Source organism: Sturnus vulgaris, chromosome 3, assembly GCF_052056855.1.
Source record: "Sturnus vulgaris isolate bStuVul1 chromosome 3, bStuVul1.hap1, whole genome shotgun sequence".
Classification (NCBI taxonomy): Eukaryota; Metazoa; Chordata; class Aves; order Passeriformes; family Sturnidae; genus Sturnus; species Sturnus vulgaris.
In genome coordinates, this window is record NC_142245.1 from 80028236 (window position 1) to 80049713 (window position 21478).

A 21478-nucleotide genomic window follows, 5' to 3' on the forward strand; every position below is an offset into this window, starting at 1 on the left:
TCTTCTTTGTAATTCTAAGGTTATAACAGCTCAGGAGAGAGATGATTTTGTTTTAAGAGCAGCTGGAACTTATATATATGTCCTTATGTGATAAGAGAGGTTTGGAGCATATTCTGTTAAGTGCAGAGCTCAGAACTGCTTCAACAGTCCATAGAGATTCAGGACTTGATGTTCTCTTTTTAGCATCACAGTTAACAGCAGTTTGTGAATTTTGAGTGCTTGCCTAACCTGGTATGAGGTTGCCTGACTGTGATGGAATTATGTATAATGCCGCATATTTGTGAGAATACAAGATGACTTTAAAAGGTTTTTCATGATCTTATACTTTGCAATATGTACATGTACATCCACCTGTGTATGTTTTTATCCCTGTTGTGTGAGACACTTTGTGGCACTGTTCAGATGCACAGCCTTTCTTTTCCTGCTCAGAAAGGAACTTGCTTTTTACTATTACTGCTACTGCTGCTTTCAGTTGTCAGGTGTTTTAACAAATCCTGTGGAGTATTCCATCCGATTTTTTTTCCTCTTCATTTTGAATACAGATGATACAAAACCAGAAAACTGTTCCATAGGGATGAGAGACTACCTACAACTGAATAATAATATCATTTTTGTTTCATTACCAGGGAATTTTATAGCAAATCTCAAAGTTGCGCTGGGACATGAAGTAGTAAGAATAAATTACCTTGGTGACTGGGGCATGCAGTTTGGTATGTTTCAATATTTTTTTATACTTCGTCCCTTTCTATGTTATAGTATGGTCTAGCTTCAGTTTTTTAGGCCCATTGGATTCACTCTGTGCTCATAAAGAATGATATCTTGTTTCCATGCAGGTAATGTATAGTTCATTTCCTTAAAAAAATCTGAACAAAACAATCTAGACTGATCCATCAGCAGTATGACCTCTACTGATGTCCAAGAAATAACAGGACCAAATTTATCCAACTGTCCCTCTCTCCCTGAGTAGTTCCTCTCTCAGACTAAATGTGTAGTTTGGGGGTTATATGTTTTGGTTTGGGTTTGGATTTTGTTTCTTTGGTTCTGAGGTTGTTGTTGTTCCTTTTCTCATTAGTCATAAAGTATAATTAATGTCCACAACAGCCACATTTTGGCACACTGGGGCCCAAAGAGTTTTTATCTTTAGAGATATCCCTACACTTTCCCCAAAATATTCTGTTTCCCCTTAAAATGTAGCAGAAGAGAGGTGTGTAGATGGAGAATGTGCAAGTGAATAGGGACTAGAAGACTATCAGTCCACTATGCACACATGTAGGCACCCCCATCTCTTCTGAAATCATCAGATCAGTGGGGACTATAATGTCCTCTCAAGTGCAGGCTGAGCATGCATGGTTTGATATTTATTGCCACACCAGAGATAATTTATGTCCCATTGCTGGATCTATAGCTATTCCTCTGGCATGGCAGCTTACCCATCCATATCATTCACAACTTTCACTTCTGCTGTTAATCTTGCATTTTAAAATGATCTATATTCTCCTCTCCTTTTCTAATTTCCCTCAAAAACCTGGTTCTGGCATATTTTTAGGCATTTAACAAATGGCAATCATGCCTACTTCCTCATTCTTGAAAGCTGATACACCTCTGAAAACTATAAAAAAATCCCCACTTCTTTTGCAGTAGGCTCTAGAAACTGTCAATTTACTGATGTTTAAATGGCAAACACAAAGTGTCTGTTCAATGGTCACTTTTGGTTATTCCAGTCCTTATGCTGCTTCCTTCAATTTCAGTGGTACTGCTGTTTTTGGGGACATCAAGGAATCAATTTTATGAACAGAATTGGATTAAAAATTTATAAAGTCAGTACCCTAATTTCACTCCATTTTTATATTCAAATTCATAAGTGTAGATAACTAAAATACATTCAGTTCTACCTGTTGTCCTTCTAGACTAAATTCTTGGATTTTAGACAGTGCAGTATAACACTCTCAGGACTGTGAGAGTGGTAATAAAACATTCTTTATTATAGTATTTCCCCTGCAGCTTGTCTTTCCTGATCAAACAGTAGCTTATAGCAGAGCTTTGCTTCGCTTATGATTTGTTTCATAAGAATTGAATACAGAATGAGTTCACCAAAAATTGAGTAAATTTCATCCTTGCATATTTCATTCATGTTTGCCCCTTAGATATAATTTTATCACTACACTATTGTATAATGAATATGGCCTTGACAGTTAAGCAGTGAAATGTTATGTGGATGAAAGGCTTCTCAGCTGACCTCATTCAGTCTGCCTTTGAAGATATTAAATAGCACTCTGAAGTCTGAATATTAAGAATTTTTATGTATTTTAATATAAAGGTTCCTGAAGGTATAAAGATCACAATACCTATTATTAACATGTGTGCCATTTGTGCAGCACACAACTCTTAGAATCATGCTTTTGACCTAGTAGTAGTTCCAACTATTTCTTTCAAAGAAGGTACTCCCCTCTTTGTTTGGACTGGCTCAGCTCAAATATATGGCAGATATTATAACAAATAATAGTCATCCTTCACAGAGTTATAGCATAGCAATATTACTGTAATGGTCCTTTCTCAGAAGCAGTGCTGTAATTAACAATCTGTCAGCTAGTTTTACAACTGCTATTGTCAGAGGCTTTTAAAATGTAAGAATTGAAAACATATTTTCCTGAAACATAGCAGAGAGACCCTCAGCCTTTAGGCAGTTTTGGGGCAGGTTTCTTAAGGTAACAAAGCCTATGCAGTCACACTATCTGTCCATCTGTCTTCCTGTCACTCTGCTCCTAATAAATTTTGAACCCATTGGGCAACTTCAGCCAGATCTGACAAAGAAATATTTTCATGAGAATTAATTTCTTTTGGAATTATGACAGTTGTCAGCTGAGTAGGGGTAGAAATACTATATATTGACCTCTTGGAGAGAAAGTTGACTTCTGTGTTTAGCCTACTGGCTAACCAGTCAGCACCTCTAAGTCAGAATCACTTCCAACATGTGCTGCATCTTGCCATTAACTGGTGAGCATAACAAGGTCTGGGGATAACATGAGAAAAACAGAAAATGTGTGGAAGGATGGATTTGGGTTGAATAAGGGCTGACAGTTGTGCTGGAGATTGGCTATCTAAGAGAGGTCATTAGGAAACCCAGCTCTGATTGCTCATAGAACAAGCTGTCCTTTAACTAAACTTCCTTTCAATAGGATTAAACTAATTTTATTTCCTAAAACCTAACCTGTTCTTTTTCTTAGAGCCTGCCATGCCTTCTTCTGTACAGCTGTACTCAGTGTTTCTAAGAGGGAAGCTCTTGAGACAGTGCTATTTGTTTAGTTGCAGAGAGTTTCCCAAAGGGGTACCTACATACCTATTCTATTCCTACATTAGTCCTGATCCTTGTCAGCTCAGAGGAATAAGCTGGCCTTAAAGTCAGCCTCAGATAATCTTGGAGACTGATGAGTTAATATTGGTGCATTGCTGAAGGAGTTAATAGGGTCTTGTCATTTAGACAAAAAGATTGGGATTTGGATTTCTTTCTCTTTTAGATGGCTTTTGGAAAGTCGTGAAGCCAAACTGGGTGCTCAAAAAAAGCTGCATATTCTAAGCAGGCAGCAAAAATTTCCCTTGAAAACATTGCATGAGTGGTATGAGGAATTGTGTTGTATCCTAGTTCTTATTGTCCTTAAAATGATAATACTAATAAGGGAGGAAGCAAAACAGGGACTTTTGAGTGTGTTCTGTTGCTGGACAGTTTCCACTGTGTGGCTTCTCATTTACATCTTGTTGCTATGTAAAAGATAATTTTCTATACGAGTCTAGAAACACAAATTCCTTTCACAAGGAATTGAGAAATCAACTATTTCTTACTGTTTTCTAGCTATTATATTTCTGGGTGGTGGTGTTTATGCAGTGGAATAATAAGTTATGCTTTTGATTTTCTTTTTGTTTAGTTTTATATTGTTTTAAAAAGTTACAGTGTTAAGACTAGACTTAAAAAAATAACCTATCAATATACTCTGGTCTGTTGTCTAACTATGTATGTAATTGTTATTCAAGGCTTATTGGGTGTTGGTTTCCAATCCTTTGGCAGCAAAGAGAAGCTAAAATCCAGTCCTTTGCAGCACCTTTTTGAGGTAAGTTCAGAGAAGACCAACTAGATTTGTCTTTCCAGAATTAAACAGGTTATGGTTTGTTGGCTTTCTCAATTCAAATATGCCTGATACCATCTGAGTTAGTATTTAGCTTTTGTTGATCTTTTGGTACTTGTAAGTGCCTCCATCTGAGCTTGCCAGCTTCGTTGGCACAGGTAAACTTTGTTCACTTGTTCCCTCGTCCCTGAGTCCTGCCGATTTAAAGTGATAGATTCTTGACACTGAGGTGTTTTAGAGCTGTAGGACTGATTTAAAGAGAAACAAGAAGCAATTGTATTTTTGGGGTTGTGCATCACTGTGTATTACTTCATTTTTATTTATAATTTCAGTCCGCTCTTAGAATTTAAATTTTTTTATACTTGAATTTTGCACCAAAATTCAAAATACCAGCTTTTGCAGTAGCATGTCGGCGTTATGATCTTAAAAAAAAAATTGCCTTTAGGTGTACAAAACAGTATTCAGTCAAGATGCAAAAAAGTCTAAAACAGTAGTTGTTTGAGACCGAACTACTTTCTCCCAGTTTTTAAGTGTTGGTTCAGCTGTATGCCTGGCTGTATGAAAAACTGAGATGTGTTTCAAAGTGGTGCTTTTTCTGCTGGTGTATGAAATCAATCTTTCCTATGAATATAAGCTTGTAAAATACTGAGTCTGTCAAGGATTTTGCTGCTTCAACTGCTGTCTCAATTTTAGACAGTGCAGTTGCCATAAATGTCAGTTTTTGTGGTCCTCTGAAGACATGTTTGTGTTTTAAAAGTCCGTGATAGGTTCCCTTCCACACATAAATTAGTTCTTCCATATTTTGCTGCTGCAGTTGTTTCAAGGTTAGGAAGAGGATGGTAGTGACAGCAGTAAGGAATTAGGACATTAGTCTTCTTTCAAGATAAGCTGCACATTTTCCTATTGGGTTTTGGGCCATTCATTCTTTCTTTAAATGGGGAATATGTTGCTTTAACAAGTCTTTTAAAATTTTGATGTTAAAAGTGTCATCTTTAAATGTATTTGTGTTGTTCTTGTAGAACTGTTTTTATTGGAGGAGGCGATTATATTACTTCAACATTTTCAGTGTCCTATTTTAGGTGTATGTGCAGATTAACAAAGCAGCAGAAGATGAAAACACAAAAAAGCTGGCTAAGGATTTCTTTAGAAAACTGGAGGAACATGATGAGCAGACATTGTCAATTTGGAAGCAATTTAGAGACCTCAGTATTGAGGAATACATCCGGATTTATAAGGTACAAATCATCCAAATGTTTTTTCTGTGTTGTTGGTAAAAGGGTTTCTTTCTCTGTTGCTTCATCAGCATAATTGACAGTGCACAGCACCTTTTCTCTAGGAGACTGCCAAGCAGTGGACTCACTTGGGATCAGAGATTGCTCTAATGTTATCAATTCATTGCCTTTCCCATAAACTTTAGAATGTTGTGGGGAAGCTCTTTCTCAGTATGCCAGACTATCCCTCATTCTGCTTGGAAACAGCACAGCACTTGATTTCTCATCCAAGCAGGCTGTCACTTCAGTTGCTGACATGCTAGATACACTTTATTTACTGGTGTCCAGGTGACTGGCCTTCAGACTAACTCTTACTTCTCAGAAGTCCTGAAGCTCAAAGTGTGGTGCTAAGCAGCAAGGCAAATCAGTGTTGGATAAATATTGCTCAGTTTTGCTTTATCTTTGAAGTAAGCAACAACCCACCAAATTAAACGGTTTCCATGTAATAAATTTTATTAGAAGATAACTCTGTTTTCACATTTCTGATCTAATGTTATAATGTTCTAATGTTGCGTATTAAATTGGGTGTAAGAAATTACAGCAGCAGGAGTTCTCTGCAGGTGGAGTTGAGCTAATATACAGCCATCTGTTGCACACAGTGATCTCATGAGCGGAGCCAGTGTCCCCTGTTACACGGGACATGTTTGTGCCCATAACCAAAAAATTAGTTTTGAAAAATTGGGAAGCAGTTTATAATCCAGATATCCTGGCTGGGCTTTAACTTCTTCCCTGAAACATCACTGGAGCCAAGAAAGTACTCTTAAATTAAGATCTCCCTAAGTGAGACACTTGATAATTCTTGTGGAAAGCTGACCTCTGAAGGTGATTGGGTACTGGGCTGTGCAGCTGCATCTTGAACATCACCCATCATTGATCAGATGATGACTGGTACAGCTGGATCTTTCTCTCCCAGTTTCATTTAAACTGTATAATTTAACTGTATAATAAAAAGTATTGAACTGATGAACTGACCAGGTTTGACAGTTAAGGTCATCTTGTCTCTTCTGAATGTACCCTCAGCCTTCATGGTAATGATGATTTCTGTATGCTCAGCAATGATTGTGACCAGCTTTTACTTTTTAAAATTCCTTTTAGCATCCTTTTAAAATAGGGTTGGTTTCATGTCCAGGTAGCTCCTCTGCAGCTCACTGGTCTCACCTCCAGCACAGCAAGTAAGAGACTTGCCTCAGAGCTTGTGTGTGAATTGCTCTAACCAGGTTATGCCCAATTCCTCATGAATGTTACATCCAGCCTCTCCTCAGGGAGAGATTCATTCTAATGCAGAAATTGATTAAATCAAAATCCAAGCATCCTTTCCTTTTAACAATGAAGTGACATTTCCTGGAATAACATTAATCTTTGCAATGTATCTGATCTGTGACCTATCATCTGACTTAATTTGAAGAAAAATGGTTGGCCTTGGTCTTAATAATATTACCCTTCTTTTATATTCTTGTAACTTTTCAGCGTCTAGGAGTGCACTTTGATGAATATTCTGGAGAATCATTTTACCAAGAGAAGGCCCAGGAAGTTCTGAAGATGTTGGAAGATAAAGGACTCCTTCAGAAAACAATGTATGAACTCATTCAGTCTATTGGTGTAGTTTATTTAACATCTCAGTTGCACTTCAAACAAGATGAGATGAGATGAGTGAGGTTTGTACATAATCTAGGGGAAGAGTTTTCTTTACATGGTTTTGGTAGCTGTTCTAGTAGAAGACCATCAGGGTTTGTGCAGTCACAGCTAAAATTTACACTTTCCTTTTCTGTGACTAGCACAGAAGCCTGGCCTTGACAAATCGGGTACGATGACCGTGTTCAACTCCTAATGGAGTTTTAGGCTGTTGATTAGTTTAGTAGCTGTGTGTGCCATTTAATGAGCATAATTAGATGAGATCCTTGCCTTGATTAAAGAGGTGCCTGGTTAAACTGGGATGAAAGCTGTAATCAGGGAATGCACCAGAATGTGGGCATGCTGCACCCTGGCATCAGCAGTGGTGACAGCAGACTTACAGGAACATTCTTCAGAAAGACTTAAGGGAGATGGTCACTCAAAGAGGAAGAATGACACTGTCTAGAGGGAGTGGGGTTTGTGACAAAAGGCCTTGGTTTTGGCTCTGACCTCAGTCTTACCTGAACTTACCTGTGAAATAGCTTGCAGTGACATCAGCATTTTCCCTCAACTTACAGAAAAGGGACAGGAATTGTGGATCTCTCAGAGAAGAAAGATCTCTCAACATTTTCCACTGTCATGCGCAGTGATGGGACATCTCTTTATATAACAAGGCAAGTAAGTCCATCTGTGTTCATTGCCAGGGAACTTTTGGATATGAGCACATCAATAACTGATGACATGGATTTTGAAGCTTTTTATTTCTAGGATAGTTGTAGGTGAAACCAGCAATGTAACTATGATGGGATGAAAATGGCTTTTAAATACTTTTCCTCCCCCCCAGTAATGTTAATAAATCTCCTCTTTGCATAAATCATAAGACTTTCTCCAGCTACTAACTTTGAAAATAAAGCTGGGATCTCTGGATCTAATAAATAGTTGCCAAATAATAAAAGTTTTAGAAAGACCTTTGCTTAAAATGTTTATTGATGGTGTGATACAGGAAAAATTGCTTATTCAGCCATGTTTTCATTGACTCAGTGGACCACCAGTGCTGTAACATCAATTTTATTGCTGTTTTTCAGCCATCTCATCAGCATGCTAAAATTCCTCTTGGGTATTTTAATATGGAAGCCTTAACAGTTTCTTTGTGCCAGGAATGTAAATAGATCTAGTGTCTAGCCCTCAGGGTAAACTCTGCACAGCTTTTCAGGGCAAGGGTATTAGAGAGATGCTACAGTCAGTCCTGCACTTTAGGGAGCTGCTGAATCCTGTAGCCAAAAGGAGACAAAGATGCCACAGCTCCACGCCCACAGGTCAAGCAGGAGTAAGCATGAGTGCCTGATCTCAATAGGCCCACACACAGGGCCAAAACCACTCAGCACAGTTGGCATTTTGCTCCCCTCTGGGTGGCTAGGTTGAGTATCTATTCCTGTGAAGAAACAGATGTATGTGTATGTGATAGATATGGTGACATAGATACTTGTATTATGTATGTGATATGTGTATTATTAAATAATTTAATTAATATACATATGTATTGTACGTGCACTGTGTATCCCTCCAGTAGCTGGAGGTCCCTGTGGTCTCTCCAGCAGCTGGCCTGGACCCTCTGATGCCAACAGTACAATGTCCTCTGGGTGCCTCATCTCTGCAGGCACATCTGGAGACTTCCTGGGATACTTTGCCTACTTGCTTGGCTATTCAGCTCGATATTTGCTGTCAGTCATACGAGGACGTGTGTGCTCTCACTCCAGCTGTTGGCTGAGACACCTTGTGACCCATGGTCAGACTCCAGCTGTTATCACTTCATTTCACTTATGCCCAGTCCACTCAGTCTCTGACACCACAGATGCATGGCCTACATGAGCTGTAGTCCCCAGCTCTAGTTACTGACACTCCAAATACCTGTGCACACTGAGGAGAGAGCTCCCTCACCCCAGGAGAGTTTGAAATGGAGTTTGTTGGGAAGACAGGACAGACTGTGCTGATGAGGTGCAGGACAGAACTAGGCAAACATATAACCAGCTTGGCTTACAAGGCACCCACTCCTGTCATCATCATCTCCTTCTCTTTTCTTATCTTTGGTTCCTCCCCTAAGCATCCCATAAGAAGTCTTGTGCAATTGCAAATGCTTTTTTCAGATTGGAATACACGGGTAATGGTTCTCCTGTGACAGTCCTGTGTGTGTAGATGAGCTTTGTACCATTTAAGCTAAGGCTGAATTCCAGGTTAGTTTTCCAGGAAAGGGTTGTTTCTCTCAGTTCCCAGCAGGCAGACAGACACTGGACTTACTCTGCACCAATGAACTGTTTCCTCAGTAATTTTCTTAAGTAGTGGTTTAAAAAAAACATTTCAGACATGTCATCAGCAAAGTATACACGTACTTTTTTATGTGTAAGGCATACATGGATCCTTCTATTCAGGAAGTCCTCTCCCCTCCATAAAAAGTAGGTTATTTTTCTAAGAGGCAAGTAGTGAGGTATGTTTGAGTGAAAGTCCGAATAGTTTCTCATTATCTCTTTCAGAGATCTTGCAGCTGCTATAGACAGAATGAATAAGCACAGCTGGGATACCATGATTTATGTGGTAAGTAATTCTAGATTCAGCACACACTTTTGTGCTGACTCTCTCCAGTAACCCAGGGGCCTCTGGCTTGCAATATGACTTTGACACACAGTATTTTTGGCAGTAAAATGGATGCCTTTACTATCTAGTGGCTGTGCCTCTGTGTGGCAGTGCTTCTTGGTTCTGTTTCAGTGCATGACGCCCAGAATGGTTGAAAAATACCTTTAAACTGAAAGAGAGTAGGTTTAGATTACCCATTAAGAAAAAATTTCTGACTGTGAGGGTGCTGAGGCACAAGAACAGGTTGCCCAGAGAAGCTGTGGATGCCTCATCCCTGGAAGTGTTCAAGGCCAGGTTGGATGGTGCTCTGAGCAGCCTGGTACAGTGGAAGATGTCCTTTCCCACAGCAGGGGGGTTGGAATAAGATGATCTAAGGTCCCTTCCAATCCAAGCCTTTCTATGATTTTATGAAAATTAGCTCTGGAGTTATTCTCGACTATAAAAATTCATTGCAATTAGTTTGAAAGGAACTCTTACTTGATTTGCCATTTTATTTTCTTTATAAATGTTGTAGTTAATAATTAAACAAACTAGAAAAAGCTGTTAGTATTATAACGGGTTTTAAAATGTTAATTTGGAAATTAATAGTCTAAAATTAATCTAAGTCTATCTGAAGTCCTGATATCCGAAATGTACATTTTTACAGCTTTGAAATGCTTTAGTTTCATTATGTAGAAATTGCACATGAAGTACTGTTTATTCAATCTGAATGAAGCAGTTGTAGACAGGGAATCTTTATATTTCTTGGTTTCATTATTTTGTTTTTTTGCAATTCTAGCAGTATCAATAATGGATATGAATAGCAGGACTGTCTCCTTTCTTGTCTGCAGCTTTTTGGATATCGTATTAGCAAGGAGATTTCGTGTGATGCTTTTAAATCTCCTTTTTCTCAGCTTTAGAAAAAAAAGTTATGGAGGCCATATTTTTTTAGATGAAGTCCAGAATTAGTAATGTGTGGAAAAAAATCTGTATGTGGTCATGTTTGGTAATGTCCTTGTACCTTCTCTGTACAGCTTTTTCAAAAGTCAATATAATGTGACACTTAACAAGATGCAGGGAGAGAGATCAGTAAGCAAAATATTTAATACGCAGTTTAAAGTAGAACTTCTAGTTGAACCACATTCTTCCTTTTAACTTCAGTCTTCAGGAAGTTTGCTGTAGCTTGCCACTCTCACGTGTTGTCATAGAACAGGGACTTTTTGGTTATTCTGGGGGAAGTTGTTGGGTTTTGGTGGGAGCTTTTCTGGCCCTGCTGGCTGGAGCAGTGAGCTCATTGGTGTCAAAGGGCAGTGTGGCTGGGAAAGTGCAGTGCTTTAGATGTTAAGGATGTTTCGTGTCTAGTTCGTGTGGATGGACAGTTATTTGTGCTTGATATACCAGGAGGTAGCAGGGACCACGGGAGAAGGAACAATTAGAAAAAAATAAATAGTTGGGTGTTAACTTTGCACAAATCAGGATGTCAGCTGAACTTTCAGCTAATGGAGTGAGCAAGCATAAGAGCAAGAGTCTTGAGCAGGCTGCTGCTGTAGCTGAACTCAGTCAGGTTAATTCCTTGCCTGGGCCTCCCTGGTCTCCTTCAAGTCCAAAGAGATACACAGCACAGCCAGATTGGGATGTGATTGTTGTGTCCATCATAGACAATGTCCCGTTCAAGAGGGAAATGACAGGTTAGCCTGTCCTGTCCTCTCAGCCTTCCTTAGCTTGTATGTTTTTCAGAGGACATGGTTAGTATTTTTATAATTTCTGACTTTCTACAGGCTGAGAAAGTGGGTCATAAAATAAAAGAGTGAAACAAACTCTTAGGAGACTCCTGTGGGACAGACAGCCTGGTGAGGGAACTGCCAGCCTTGCTGAGCTTTGCTCCTGTTTTGTGGCAGTGCTTTGTAGTGAGTTAGGACTTTACTCAGTGTTACCAGAGGCAGGAGGACTTCATGGGATTAAATTAGAATGCTAATGATTTTAGTCTTTAATAATTAAATACAAATATATTTCAGAATCCTAATCTTGTTACAAGAAAATTATTTAGAGACTCAAGAGTCTTATTTCATAAGATCGTCTTATTTTCATCAGATCAACTTCTTTAAAAGAACATTAAATTGTTTTACTACTTGTAATGCTGTAAATCTGTGTGTTCATCAAATTAGGTTTTAAAAAATCCTACTTATTTCATAAAAAGGCAGTGGTATGAGCAAAATATTCAAAACATTTTAAAATGTGTGGCACGTTATTAAAGAGGTACTAAGATTCCATTGAATGTTGCACTCAAAAAGGAGATGAAAATGCTTTTATATATTCAGAATTTAATACAATCCATGCTGTCAGACTGCAGACTTCTACATTAAAGCCAGCCACTTAATGAGAGAGGTCTGGCTTTGTGCAGAGATGCACCTCATCTGTAAGGTGCATGAAAAAGGACTTGGGAGGCCTTGTTTGAAGCACCAGCCACTGCTGTCTATTTATCAGCTGTCCTTTTATCAGCCTTGCTTGTGAGTCAGCACAGAGAGGTGATTCCCTGGAGCAGAGCAGGCTATGAGGAGCTGGGAGGGAGGAGGCAGGTGCTTGATAGCTTGGTAGAGTTGAGAAGGAACACAAGATAAACATTTCACTCCTTGTCCCAGGGCACCAAACAAATGAGGAAGTAGTGATTATTTGGTTATCTCTGCACTGTTTTTTAAGGAGGGATTAAAAGGAGTTCGAGTGAGGCAGTCAAAACAACTAGGCAGGAAAACGAACCTCATAGCAACAGCTGTAGCTAGAAACATCTATCAAGATTGTTGTTAGACATTACATAGTTAGAAACAACTTCAGTTCGTAGGAGAGTGTAACTGAAAGTGGAAGAAAGTGCAAGATGGATCATTGTTATGAAATTGTGATCATTTATACATTTTTAAAAAAATTATGTACCTGCCTTATGATGTAAAACTACAAATCACACTGCAGACAATAGAAACTAGTGGGTTCTGGAGGTAGACTGCCAAAGAGGTGTTCTGTTTCTAAGCCAAAGGACCCTTAGAGTTTGGTGATATCCCAGGGGTATAACAAGAGCAGCAAGGTTCTGAAGTCAAAATTGAGATGTTTTGTTTGATGGGGAGCTCTCAGGTCATGAGAAACTAAAGAATATTAAACTTTCTTTTACTTCATGTCTTTGCCTTCATGACGTGAGAATAATCATTTCTGAAAAGGTGGATTTATTTTTCTAACACAACTCAAAATCTCATTGCCATAGATTCCAGCTGTCACAATTTCCAAGTCTTGCTTGTCTTCATAGGTCTTAATTTTGCTTGCAATGACTTACTGGCACTGTAGTATGTGTGTTTATGTGTTAAAAACTACTCTTTATCAGACTTGTAGTGTTTTCTGATATGCATCAATTCTGTTCCTTAGACAGATAAAAGCCAAAGTAATCACTTTCAACATTTATTTCAAATACTGAAGCTCATGGGCTATGACTGGGCAGAAAGGTATGTACTTAAAAATAGTAATTATATACCGGTTTGGGGGTTAATTTCTTTTTCCTCAGTAATGGGTATAATATGTACATTGGCATTTCAGTGGAGTGCTCTTTTGAGGAGAATCTCCTGACAGTGTCCATCCACCACCATGCTATGGCACACATCATGTAGGCATTTTGGATGAAACTAAGCTACAAGATGTGTTGCTGGTGTGCAAGTCATGGACTCCAGAGTACAAGCAGACATTTGGTCTGTAGGACCCAACTAGTACTAGTCCAACAGAGAAACAAACCCTCAGAATTATGTGCAATGTGGGCCTCAGGTCCTTATCAGCAACCTTTTCATTCTGTGTGTTCACTCCTACTGGCCTGATTTATTGGTGAATGAAGTTATTGCTGTGTGTTCAGGATGTGAAAAACAGCCCTGTCTTTCATTTAACAGGTTTTTCATAACTGCCTGATGTGAAAAAGGGAAACAATTTTAAAGAGACTTTGTGGCATAGCTTGTGGGATATTGTGTGGTCACATATTAAATTATTACCTCTTGAAGTATTTTATTTTAGCAGAGATCAGAATCTGAGTTTGAATCATGCTTCAGGCTTGGAGTATCTATTGCAGGGAAGTGTATCCCTGCTGTTATTCATTGTAATTACCAATCTTGTTAGCAATCTGAACAAAGGTCAGTAATGGATCTCCAGACTAAATCATATTCCTCTCTGCCAGACTGCATGTCTTCTGTGGTTAAATACAGGGTTTTAACCTTCAGAAATACCAACCTTTCTCCTTTCACAGTGCTTAAAGTTGTTCTGAAATTGCCTTAGATTCTGGATCAAGAATAATGCTTGGGATTATTACGAGCAGAAGCAATGAGTACTTTATTATTAGCAATGATTAATTATACTTTTAGTTTAATGTGGCCACAATAGAATTATTATGACTCCTTTTCTAATTATATTAAGAGATCTCTGTTGCCACAGTAATTTGATCTGTCTACATCTTGCCTCTCCTCAATTTATTGCAAATTATTACATTGAGGCCTCTGTACTAAAGCTAGTAGCAAGAGATTCCTGAGAGGACACAAATGACCAGGCTATCATAACTCTGATCATTATTTTCCCGTTATATAATAACATGGAGCTTGGTTGCTGAAATGAGAGTTACTGATTATATCACCAAGCTTCCCATGTTGGAGTGTTATTTATTCAGCTGTTATTGCTGTTTCCTAATAGAGAATCCAGCTCTGAAAAAACACTGCAAACGTTTCTCTTGATTGAAATATAATTTTGGTCCTGCTGCTTCTCAACACAGGTGCCAGCATGTGTCTTTTGGTCTAGTTCAAGGCATGAAGACTCGGAGAGGAGAAGTAATTTTTCTGGAAGATGTTTTAAATGAAGTTCGCTCAAGGATGTTACAAAACATGACTTCCACAAAAAGTTAGCTATTTCAGGTCTTATTAGTTTCTTTTGATGTTCTGTGTTGATCACATTGTGTCATCTTTTCCACCCTTCACTTCTCCCTTTATTGCACTAATCACAGTAATATGGCTTTTTCTTTCTTTTTGTACTTCTCATAATATAAATAACATTACAATAATTCTTTGCAACTCTGTGAACTCCCCTAAATTGAAGATTTGCAAATTCTAACATTCAGTGAAATTATTTCATCATTCACTGGGAAGGAAGTACCTGCCTTTCAGGGACAGCAATTGTTTTTTTCTGGAGGGACAAACTAGTCATTAGTAGATTTGGGGCTGGAGTTCAAGGATCAGTCAGATTTCAGCCAAAGGATTTACAGCTCTGACAGTTTTCTCTGGCAAGAGCGACCCTCTCTTGCCTGCCACTGCTGCCTTGTCACCCTGCCAGCCTCCTGGCTGTTCCCGAGTGCCCGGGAGGTCGCTGCTCTGCCCCCAGATTGTGCTGAAGGAAGGGTTTGCCTGCATCTCACTCGGGCTGTGGCTCCAGGATCGTTTCCTCCTGATGCAGTACAGATCCAAGCCATTCCCAGTGAAATGCTGCCCCCTCTTGTGCTCTCTGGAGTTAAGTGCTGGATTGAATCAGCGATTTGATCAGCGTTAGTATGCATCTTCCTTGCTCTGCCTCCTCAGCTTTTTTAAAGCAGACGATCTTCCTTGTGAAATGGACAAGCAGGTGGTGTCCCTGCACATGGCAGGGGTTTTGGACGGGATGGTTTTTAAATGTCCCTTTCAACCCAAAGGATTCTGTGATTCTCCCAGTTCAGATTCCTTCAGTTTAGATATTTCCAGTGGATGGTGTGACTATTCCATAAATGTACATTCAAATGGTCCATTAGCCATTGGAACAACTTTTCTTTTTTTGTTTATGCATCTTGTATCACTTGGAGCTTTTTATCAGTTTTTCAACAAAATCTGAATTTCCCTGATCTTGAAGACTGACTGTCGGAATTGTGAAAAGGTATTCAGTGTAGCTTGCATAGCCTTTTGTAATGAACCCTTCTCATCTCAAAATCTGTGCTACACATAGGAGGGGAAGTGAGAAAAAGCCCGTGTGAAACAGCTGTTTTCAGCTTTTAATAGAGATTTATACCCTGGACTCCTTGGTGCATGCATCCTGACAATTTCCATATTGCTAGTTTATAGTTATGGAAGATCTGCTCCTTTATTGGCATCTCCAAGTATGAGCAAGAGAGTCATTATGGTACTGCAGACTTAACAATATTTTTCTTTTTCTCTTCAGCAACCAAAGAGATGCAAGATCCTGTGGAGACAGCAGAGAAGGTTGGTCTTGCAGCACTCATAATTCAGGTGAGTGAGCTGCCTCACGAGGTGTCTGCATTGTCTGTGAGAAGTTACAAATTGAGATGAAGAGCCATGTCTGGGTGACATCAATTTATTGTTCCAGGACTTCCGGGGCCTCCTGTCGTCTGATTACCAGTTTAGCTGGGATCGAGCTCTCCAGAGTCGGGGAGATACAGGTGTGTTCTTGCAGTACACCCATGCCAGACTCCACAGGTAAGAGAAGCATTTCCACACCACAGTCTGACATGAATTTTAACCTTATTAACTTACTGCTTTGCTAAGTAGTAGTGCTAACTCCTTAAATATGACACATGTTCTCTTTTTCAGCAGAAGTGTGAGTTTAAGATAGAAATCATTGAGACTTCCCAGAAGAGCAGGCCAATTAAAATTAATTTTCTACCTCATTTCCAAGGAACTGAACTAACGTGTAGTTTCTCAGTTCTGTGGTCAGCTTCTCTGTGGTTGGTGTCACTGATGAGGAATGGTTGCCTGGAACTAGGGAAACTGATGTAAAAGCCAAAATGCCCATACTTGTAAAACACACCACATCACAGAACTTGGATGCTTTGGCTACCACAGTAACTAAGGGATTATTTTTAACATTATTTCCCAGTGTTTATAGCCAAGATTGAAAGGAGATCCCTTCTTGTTGACTCAGGTCAAACACCTGACATATTTAATTTTTTTTTTAAGTGTTCCAGAAGAGTCCAGTTTAATCAATTATACTGAACTGCCAGAGCAGACCTTAATATGTGTTTTCATGTAAGATTCCTTCCTGGGTGAGGCCAAAGGTGTGAAGCAGCCTGATGTTGTGAGGCAATGGTAGCAGGACATGGTGTTCAGAGACAACGTGCAAGCCTGATCACTTTCTCTGGTCTGTTCCTCTTGTACTCCCTTGTCCTGTAGGTATTGGTGGTTCCAGGGTACCATTAGTGGAGATTGACTACCTTCCTAGTCCTTTTAGCTTCTGGACCTGTTGTCCATGCATATCTCTAATCCTGTTGATAACTGAATGGCCAGCACAAATTCATTTTTTTTTTCTTTTTTTTTTAAATCTTAGGTTGAAGTCATCTAATGTCTGTCTCAGTGTTCCATTCAGCTTAAGCAGAGCCTACACTGTTTTCTTAAAAACACAGATTACTGGGGTTTTTTTGTTCAGCATTTCTAAGAGGTGGTTTTCATCCAACATTTGCTTTCCATTCTTATGTTCTAGTTTACAACAGATGCATGGGAATGCAGAGATAACTGATGTAAATGTGGCATGCCTACAAGAGCCAGATGCCATCTCTGTTCTTCAGCATCTTCTCAGGTTTGTCTAGTTTTCTTTCCAAATACCATTTCCCTTAAAATAAATATCTGGATTGCTACTGACCTATTGAGAGGGCACAGACTGCATGATTGGAAGAAAAAAATGGCTTGTTTGAGGCAGTGACCTGCCTTTTGTGCCACATGGATTGCAACATTTGAAACGGTCATGGCTTTAGAAGCCATATGATGGAAAAAGCAGTATTTGGGACATACTCTGTGTAGCTGAGCCTCCTAGTTATTTCCTGTGTTCACAAAAGTGTGCTCAGCTCTGTATAAATATTGGTCTCTCATGTTCTGTTTTTGTCATGTGAGAAAAGAGAGAGGTGGTGAGGTAAACGGAGTATGTGCATGCACATTTGGGAGCTCAGCATCCTTCAGAGCTACTGAACATGCATAACAGGTACCTGTTAATAGCAGTAGTGTTCTTCATTAATTCAGTCTTAAAGTTGAGCAGTTTCTGTTTTCACTGTTTCATAGATGTATAATTAAACTATGGAGACAAGGGAACTGTCCATGTTGCGCAGCCTGTGATGGAGTCAGAAGTGACCAAAGCTTTCAGAATTCCTAGTGAGAATTCCTATATACAGTGTTGCACACTGTGCAGTGCCTGCAAGTTAACTCTTTTAACCATGCTAAGACCTTCCTGAGGCCATCTGTTTAAAATTAGGACTTCCAAAAGTCATGCCAGTGCACCAGGTGCCTCCTCTGACCTGCACATGTGGGCTGCAAAGCCCTGCTGTTAACTGTAATTGCCTCCAGAGGTCTGCCTGCAGTCCACTGAGCAGCAGCAGGACCAGCCAGCTCTCAGCAAGACCAGTGCTGTCTTATTTATGCAGTGCCATTGTATTTCACAGAAAACATGAGTTCTTTCTTGGGATTTTTTATACTCTTACCTGACTGCTGAGCTGTCGTTATCACGATGTACTCCCCAGTTCTGTAGCTTGTCTTTAAGAGAGGAAGATTCCACAACAGTTCAGCTTGGATGTGCCTGGGAGCTGAGCAGAGTTCAGCAAGTCCAGTCCCCACATTGAATTTGAAATCTCTTCAGCCCTGGAGGTGTTGTTACCTTTTTGCAGGCTGTGAAAAAGGACCACAAAACACATGAAGAAAAAACACAGCTCTTGTGATTGCCTGTACTACCCTGTTTAATACTATCTTACAAAGTTGAATGTATTGTGTAAGTTATATAAGATGACCCTGCTTGAGCAGGGAGGTTGGACCAGATCACCCACTGTGATCCCTTTCAGCTTGACCCATTCTGTGTGATTCTGTATTCCAGGATTTGTCTTTTTCTAATGTTGCAAGATTCCTTTTATCTACTTAAAATTTTTAGCTGCATTTACTAAAGGCAATGTCCTCTAAGGGACTATTTTGACTTCCTTGGTTATTTATCACATTTTTTGCTCCTAGAAACGTATGACTAGTGTTCAGATAAAACCAGACATAATGTTCCAGGAGCAAATACAGCTATTGTGTTCTCTTTGCTATAGCCTGCCTCCTTGAGCTGTTTGCATGATGAAGAGCAGAAGCAATCTCCTTCAATAATAAGTGAACAAGGAAGGAATAATCAGTTGTGTGCTAATGATATGGCTTAGGTCTGCTTCACAAAATTAGTTCTTCTAATTCTACAGCTGTGGTTGTGTGCTTGTTCTGACTTAAGCAAGTCTGATGAGCCTTCTGAGTACACCTTGTACCCCTTCAGCACCAAACAATAATTCCCTTCCTTCACAGGTATGATGAGGTCCTGTATAGATCTTCTCAGGATCTGCAACCCAAGCACATTGTCAGCTACCTCCTCACACTGAGGTAAGGTGTTTGCTGATACTGGTGGTGTCTCCAGAGAGGACAGGCATTCCTGAGCTGGCTCTGCAGCCCTCACTTCTGCACTGCTTTGAAGAGTAAAAATAGTGGGAAGATGCAAATTTGTGGGGCAGTTTCCCTGAAGCAGGAAATATATAAAGTAGGGTAGCAAATCATGTAATAAATAGTAGAGATTAAGGCTGGAGCCAGGACCCTCCTGAGAAACTTTACCGTTTTTAAGAAAAAAATAATAATTTGGCTGAAACCCAGTATCTGAACCTAAAATCATGCTGGACTAATGATGTCTTAAGGAGCAGATTTTAGCTGATAACATCCTATCAATATCAACATTTTAGCTAGGAAATTTTATCCAAACTACTTTTAACCACTATCTCAGCCCCTGAACAAAGCTTGTTATTAGTGTAAGTCATACTGTATATCTGATTCCCATAGGGATTGGACAGCACCATGAAATGCTGGTGTAGGCTTGGTGGAGGAAGCTATAGAGCCTGTGTACGGGGAAGGCTTTAACAAGTTAAGGAAAACCATGTAAAGAATCGTGCATCTTGGGAATGATAGGATAGGCTCTCAAGGATCTTCCCAGAGCAGTCTTGAGACTGTTTTGTGAGTTCTTTGTGGGGATGGAGGGTAGGGTGTGGGAGGGTATGTGTGAAGTAGGGAGATTATTTTGGGGTTGTTTTAGGAGAATTGTCAGGGCATGCCATCAACACCACACAGGCTACAGAAAACCCATGCCCTCCTTCAGCCGGGTGAAGAAGCTGTTGGAAATCAGCCTGTGGCGTGCTGCAGTTGTGGGTGGCTCTTCCAGTTCTGCTGCTTTCTGTAGCCCACAGCGCTGCGTTTGTCAAATGACTTACTCCTCCTCACCGTTCTGCCGTGTTTTCCCTTTCAGCCACCTGGCAGCCGTGGCACACAAAACCCTTCCCGTGAAAGGCAGCGCCCCCGATGTGGCACAGGTACGGCACAGCAGGGCTGGAGCCTGGAGGGCGGCCCCGAGGAAGGATCCATCCGCCAGGGCTTTGCCAGCCCAGCAGTGTCACCACTGGGGGGAATATGAGCCCGCAGGCAGAGGAGCCAACAGCCAGGCTCTCGTGGGCGGCACCCCTTTGGGAAGGCAGGGATTGCTGTTCACAGCTGTGCCTTCCGGAAAGGGCTGCTCTGCTTGATCCTCCAAAAACACAACACCCTAAGGACAACTGCTCCAGAGCCAGTCAAACACCTTCTCATCACCTTTCCTTCTGAATGTTTTAAGAGTAAACATTTGAGCTTTTAACTTGCTCGTTGACTTTTGATGGTTTCCTTTAGTGGTTATGTAGGAAGATACAGAATTAGGAGAGAACTAAATCTTGTCTCCTCCCTCTTGCCACCTACATATCCCAAGTTGTCGGTATTGCCTTTCTAGCTAAAGCACAGAGGCTGACAACTATTAATGTGCCATTCCAAATAAATGCAAATTCTTTTTACTGATCTCCTAGGCAATGTTTGACCCCCCAATGACTCAGTAAATGATATATTAATTACACTGCCTCTTTCATCTGTTTCAAAAGGAATTACCTATTTGATTTTGGTAGGAAATAACATTTAAGTGTTGAGCTGTGGTGTGGAGGAAAAACATTCAGTAGAATTGGTGGACCTGTAGTCTGTATTTGAGCTTAGAGACTGTAGGCATTTGTGCCTTTGGAGATGGACTGCATCAAGCTTCAAGGAAAACTTCAGATTCTTATCCTGTAAATAAAAATATTTCTAAATGTCTTGCACTGTAACAGCTTTCAAGAACTATCATTTTTGGAGCGAGCTTGATAGAGCCCTTCCCAAATAGCCAGCTGTGTAACAGCTAAGACATTGAAAAGGGAGTGTGAAATTTTCAAAGCAGCCTATAGTTGCTTGACAGCCTGTCACCTAGGCACAGCGAGGGGAGGGATTCCAGCGGTATCCTCAGGCTGTACTAGCCCTCGGTGCATGAAAGATTTTCAGCTTTTAGTCATTGCACTCTTGTTCAGGCATCTCTGCTTGCTCTGCCCCGAGGGCAGGGCTGGGCTGGGCTGGACATTCCTCTCCACCTTCGTTTGACAAAATGTCCCTCTGTTGACAGTGCAATGGGCTGCCAACAGCTGCTATGAATTCTGGCAGCATTGGTGTGTTCCTTAGTACTCAGATTTTGTGTAGATCCGAGCCCAGTGGCGGCTGAGACTGCACAGGGACAGGCTGCACACGGTGTTCTCACCTCTGCGTCTAACTGCTGTCCCAAGAACCACACCCTGTTCTGTAGCACTACCCTAAAATTACTTTTTTCCTTGTTTTCCAGGCACGGCTTTGTCTCTTCCATGCTGCACGCTCAGTTCTAGCCAACGGAATGAAACTTCTTGGCATTACACCTGTAACTCAAATGTAATGAGGCTGTATCCGATGTCAAGTCATCTCTCTTAGTAAACTGATTTTTTCCACAATAATATCAATCCTCTCCTGTATGTCACTGCTACTGCAGGCTGAGAAC

At 40.2% G+C, this 21478-nt stretch overlaps 1 protein-coding gene across 2 annotated transcripts in view; it reads left to right on the forward strand.

Annotated features, from left to right (window-relative positions):
- Nucleotides 1-21434, forward strand: part of RARS2 (arginyl-tRNA synthetase 2, mitochondrial) — a 29408-nt gene extending 7974 nt beyond the window's left edge. For both annotated transcript variants that reach the window (XM_014877838.2, XM_088162069.1), the window contains exons 7-20: nucleotides 627-710; nucleotides 4027-4103; nucleotides 5198-5353; nucleotides 6857-6963; nucleotides 7579-7674; nucleotides 9529-9589; nucleotides 13013-13089; nucleotides 14388-14512; nucleotides 15794-15861; nucleotides 15959-16068; nucleotides 17069-17164; nucleotides 18895-18969; nucleotides 19877-19940; nucleotides 21290-21434. In XM_014877838.2, the coding sequence (XP_014733324.1) occupies nucleotides 627-710; nucleotides 4027-4103; nucleotides 5198-5353; nucleotides 6857-6963; nucleotides 7579-7674; nucleotides 9529-9589; nucleotides 13013-13089; nucleotides 14388-14512; nucleotides 15794-15861; nucleotides 15959-16068; nucleotides 17069-17164; nucleotides 18895-18969; nucleotides 19877-19940; nucleotides 21290-21376 (1283 nt within the window). In that variant the 3' untranslated portion in view covers nucleotides 21377-21434. The remainder of the gene's footprint in view (nucleotides 1-626; nucleotides 711-4026; nucleotides 4104-5197; nucleotides 5354-6856; nucleotides 6964-7578; nucleotides 7675-9528; nucleotides 9590-13012; nucleotides 13090-14387; nucleotides 14513-15793; nucleotides 15862-15958; nucleotides 16069-17068; nucleotides 17165-18894; nucleotides 18970-19876; nucleotides 19941-21289) is intronic.
- Nucleotides 21435-21478: the final 44 nt, after the last annotated feature.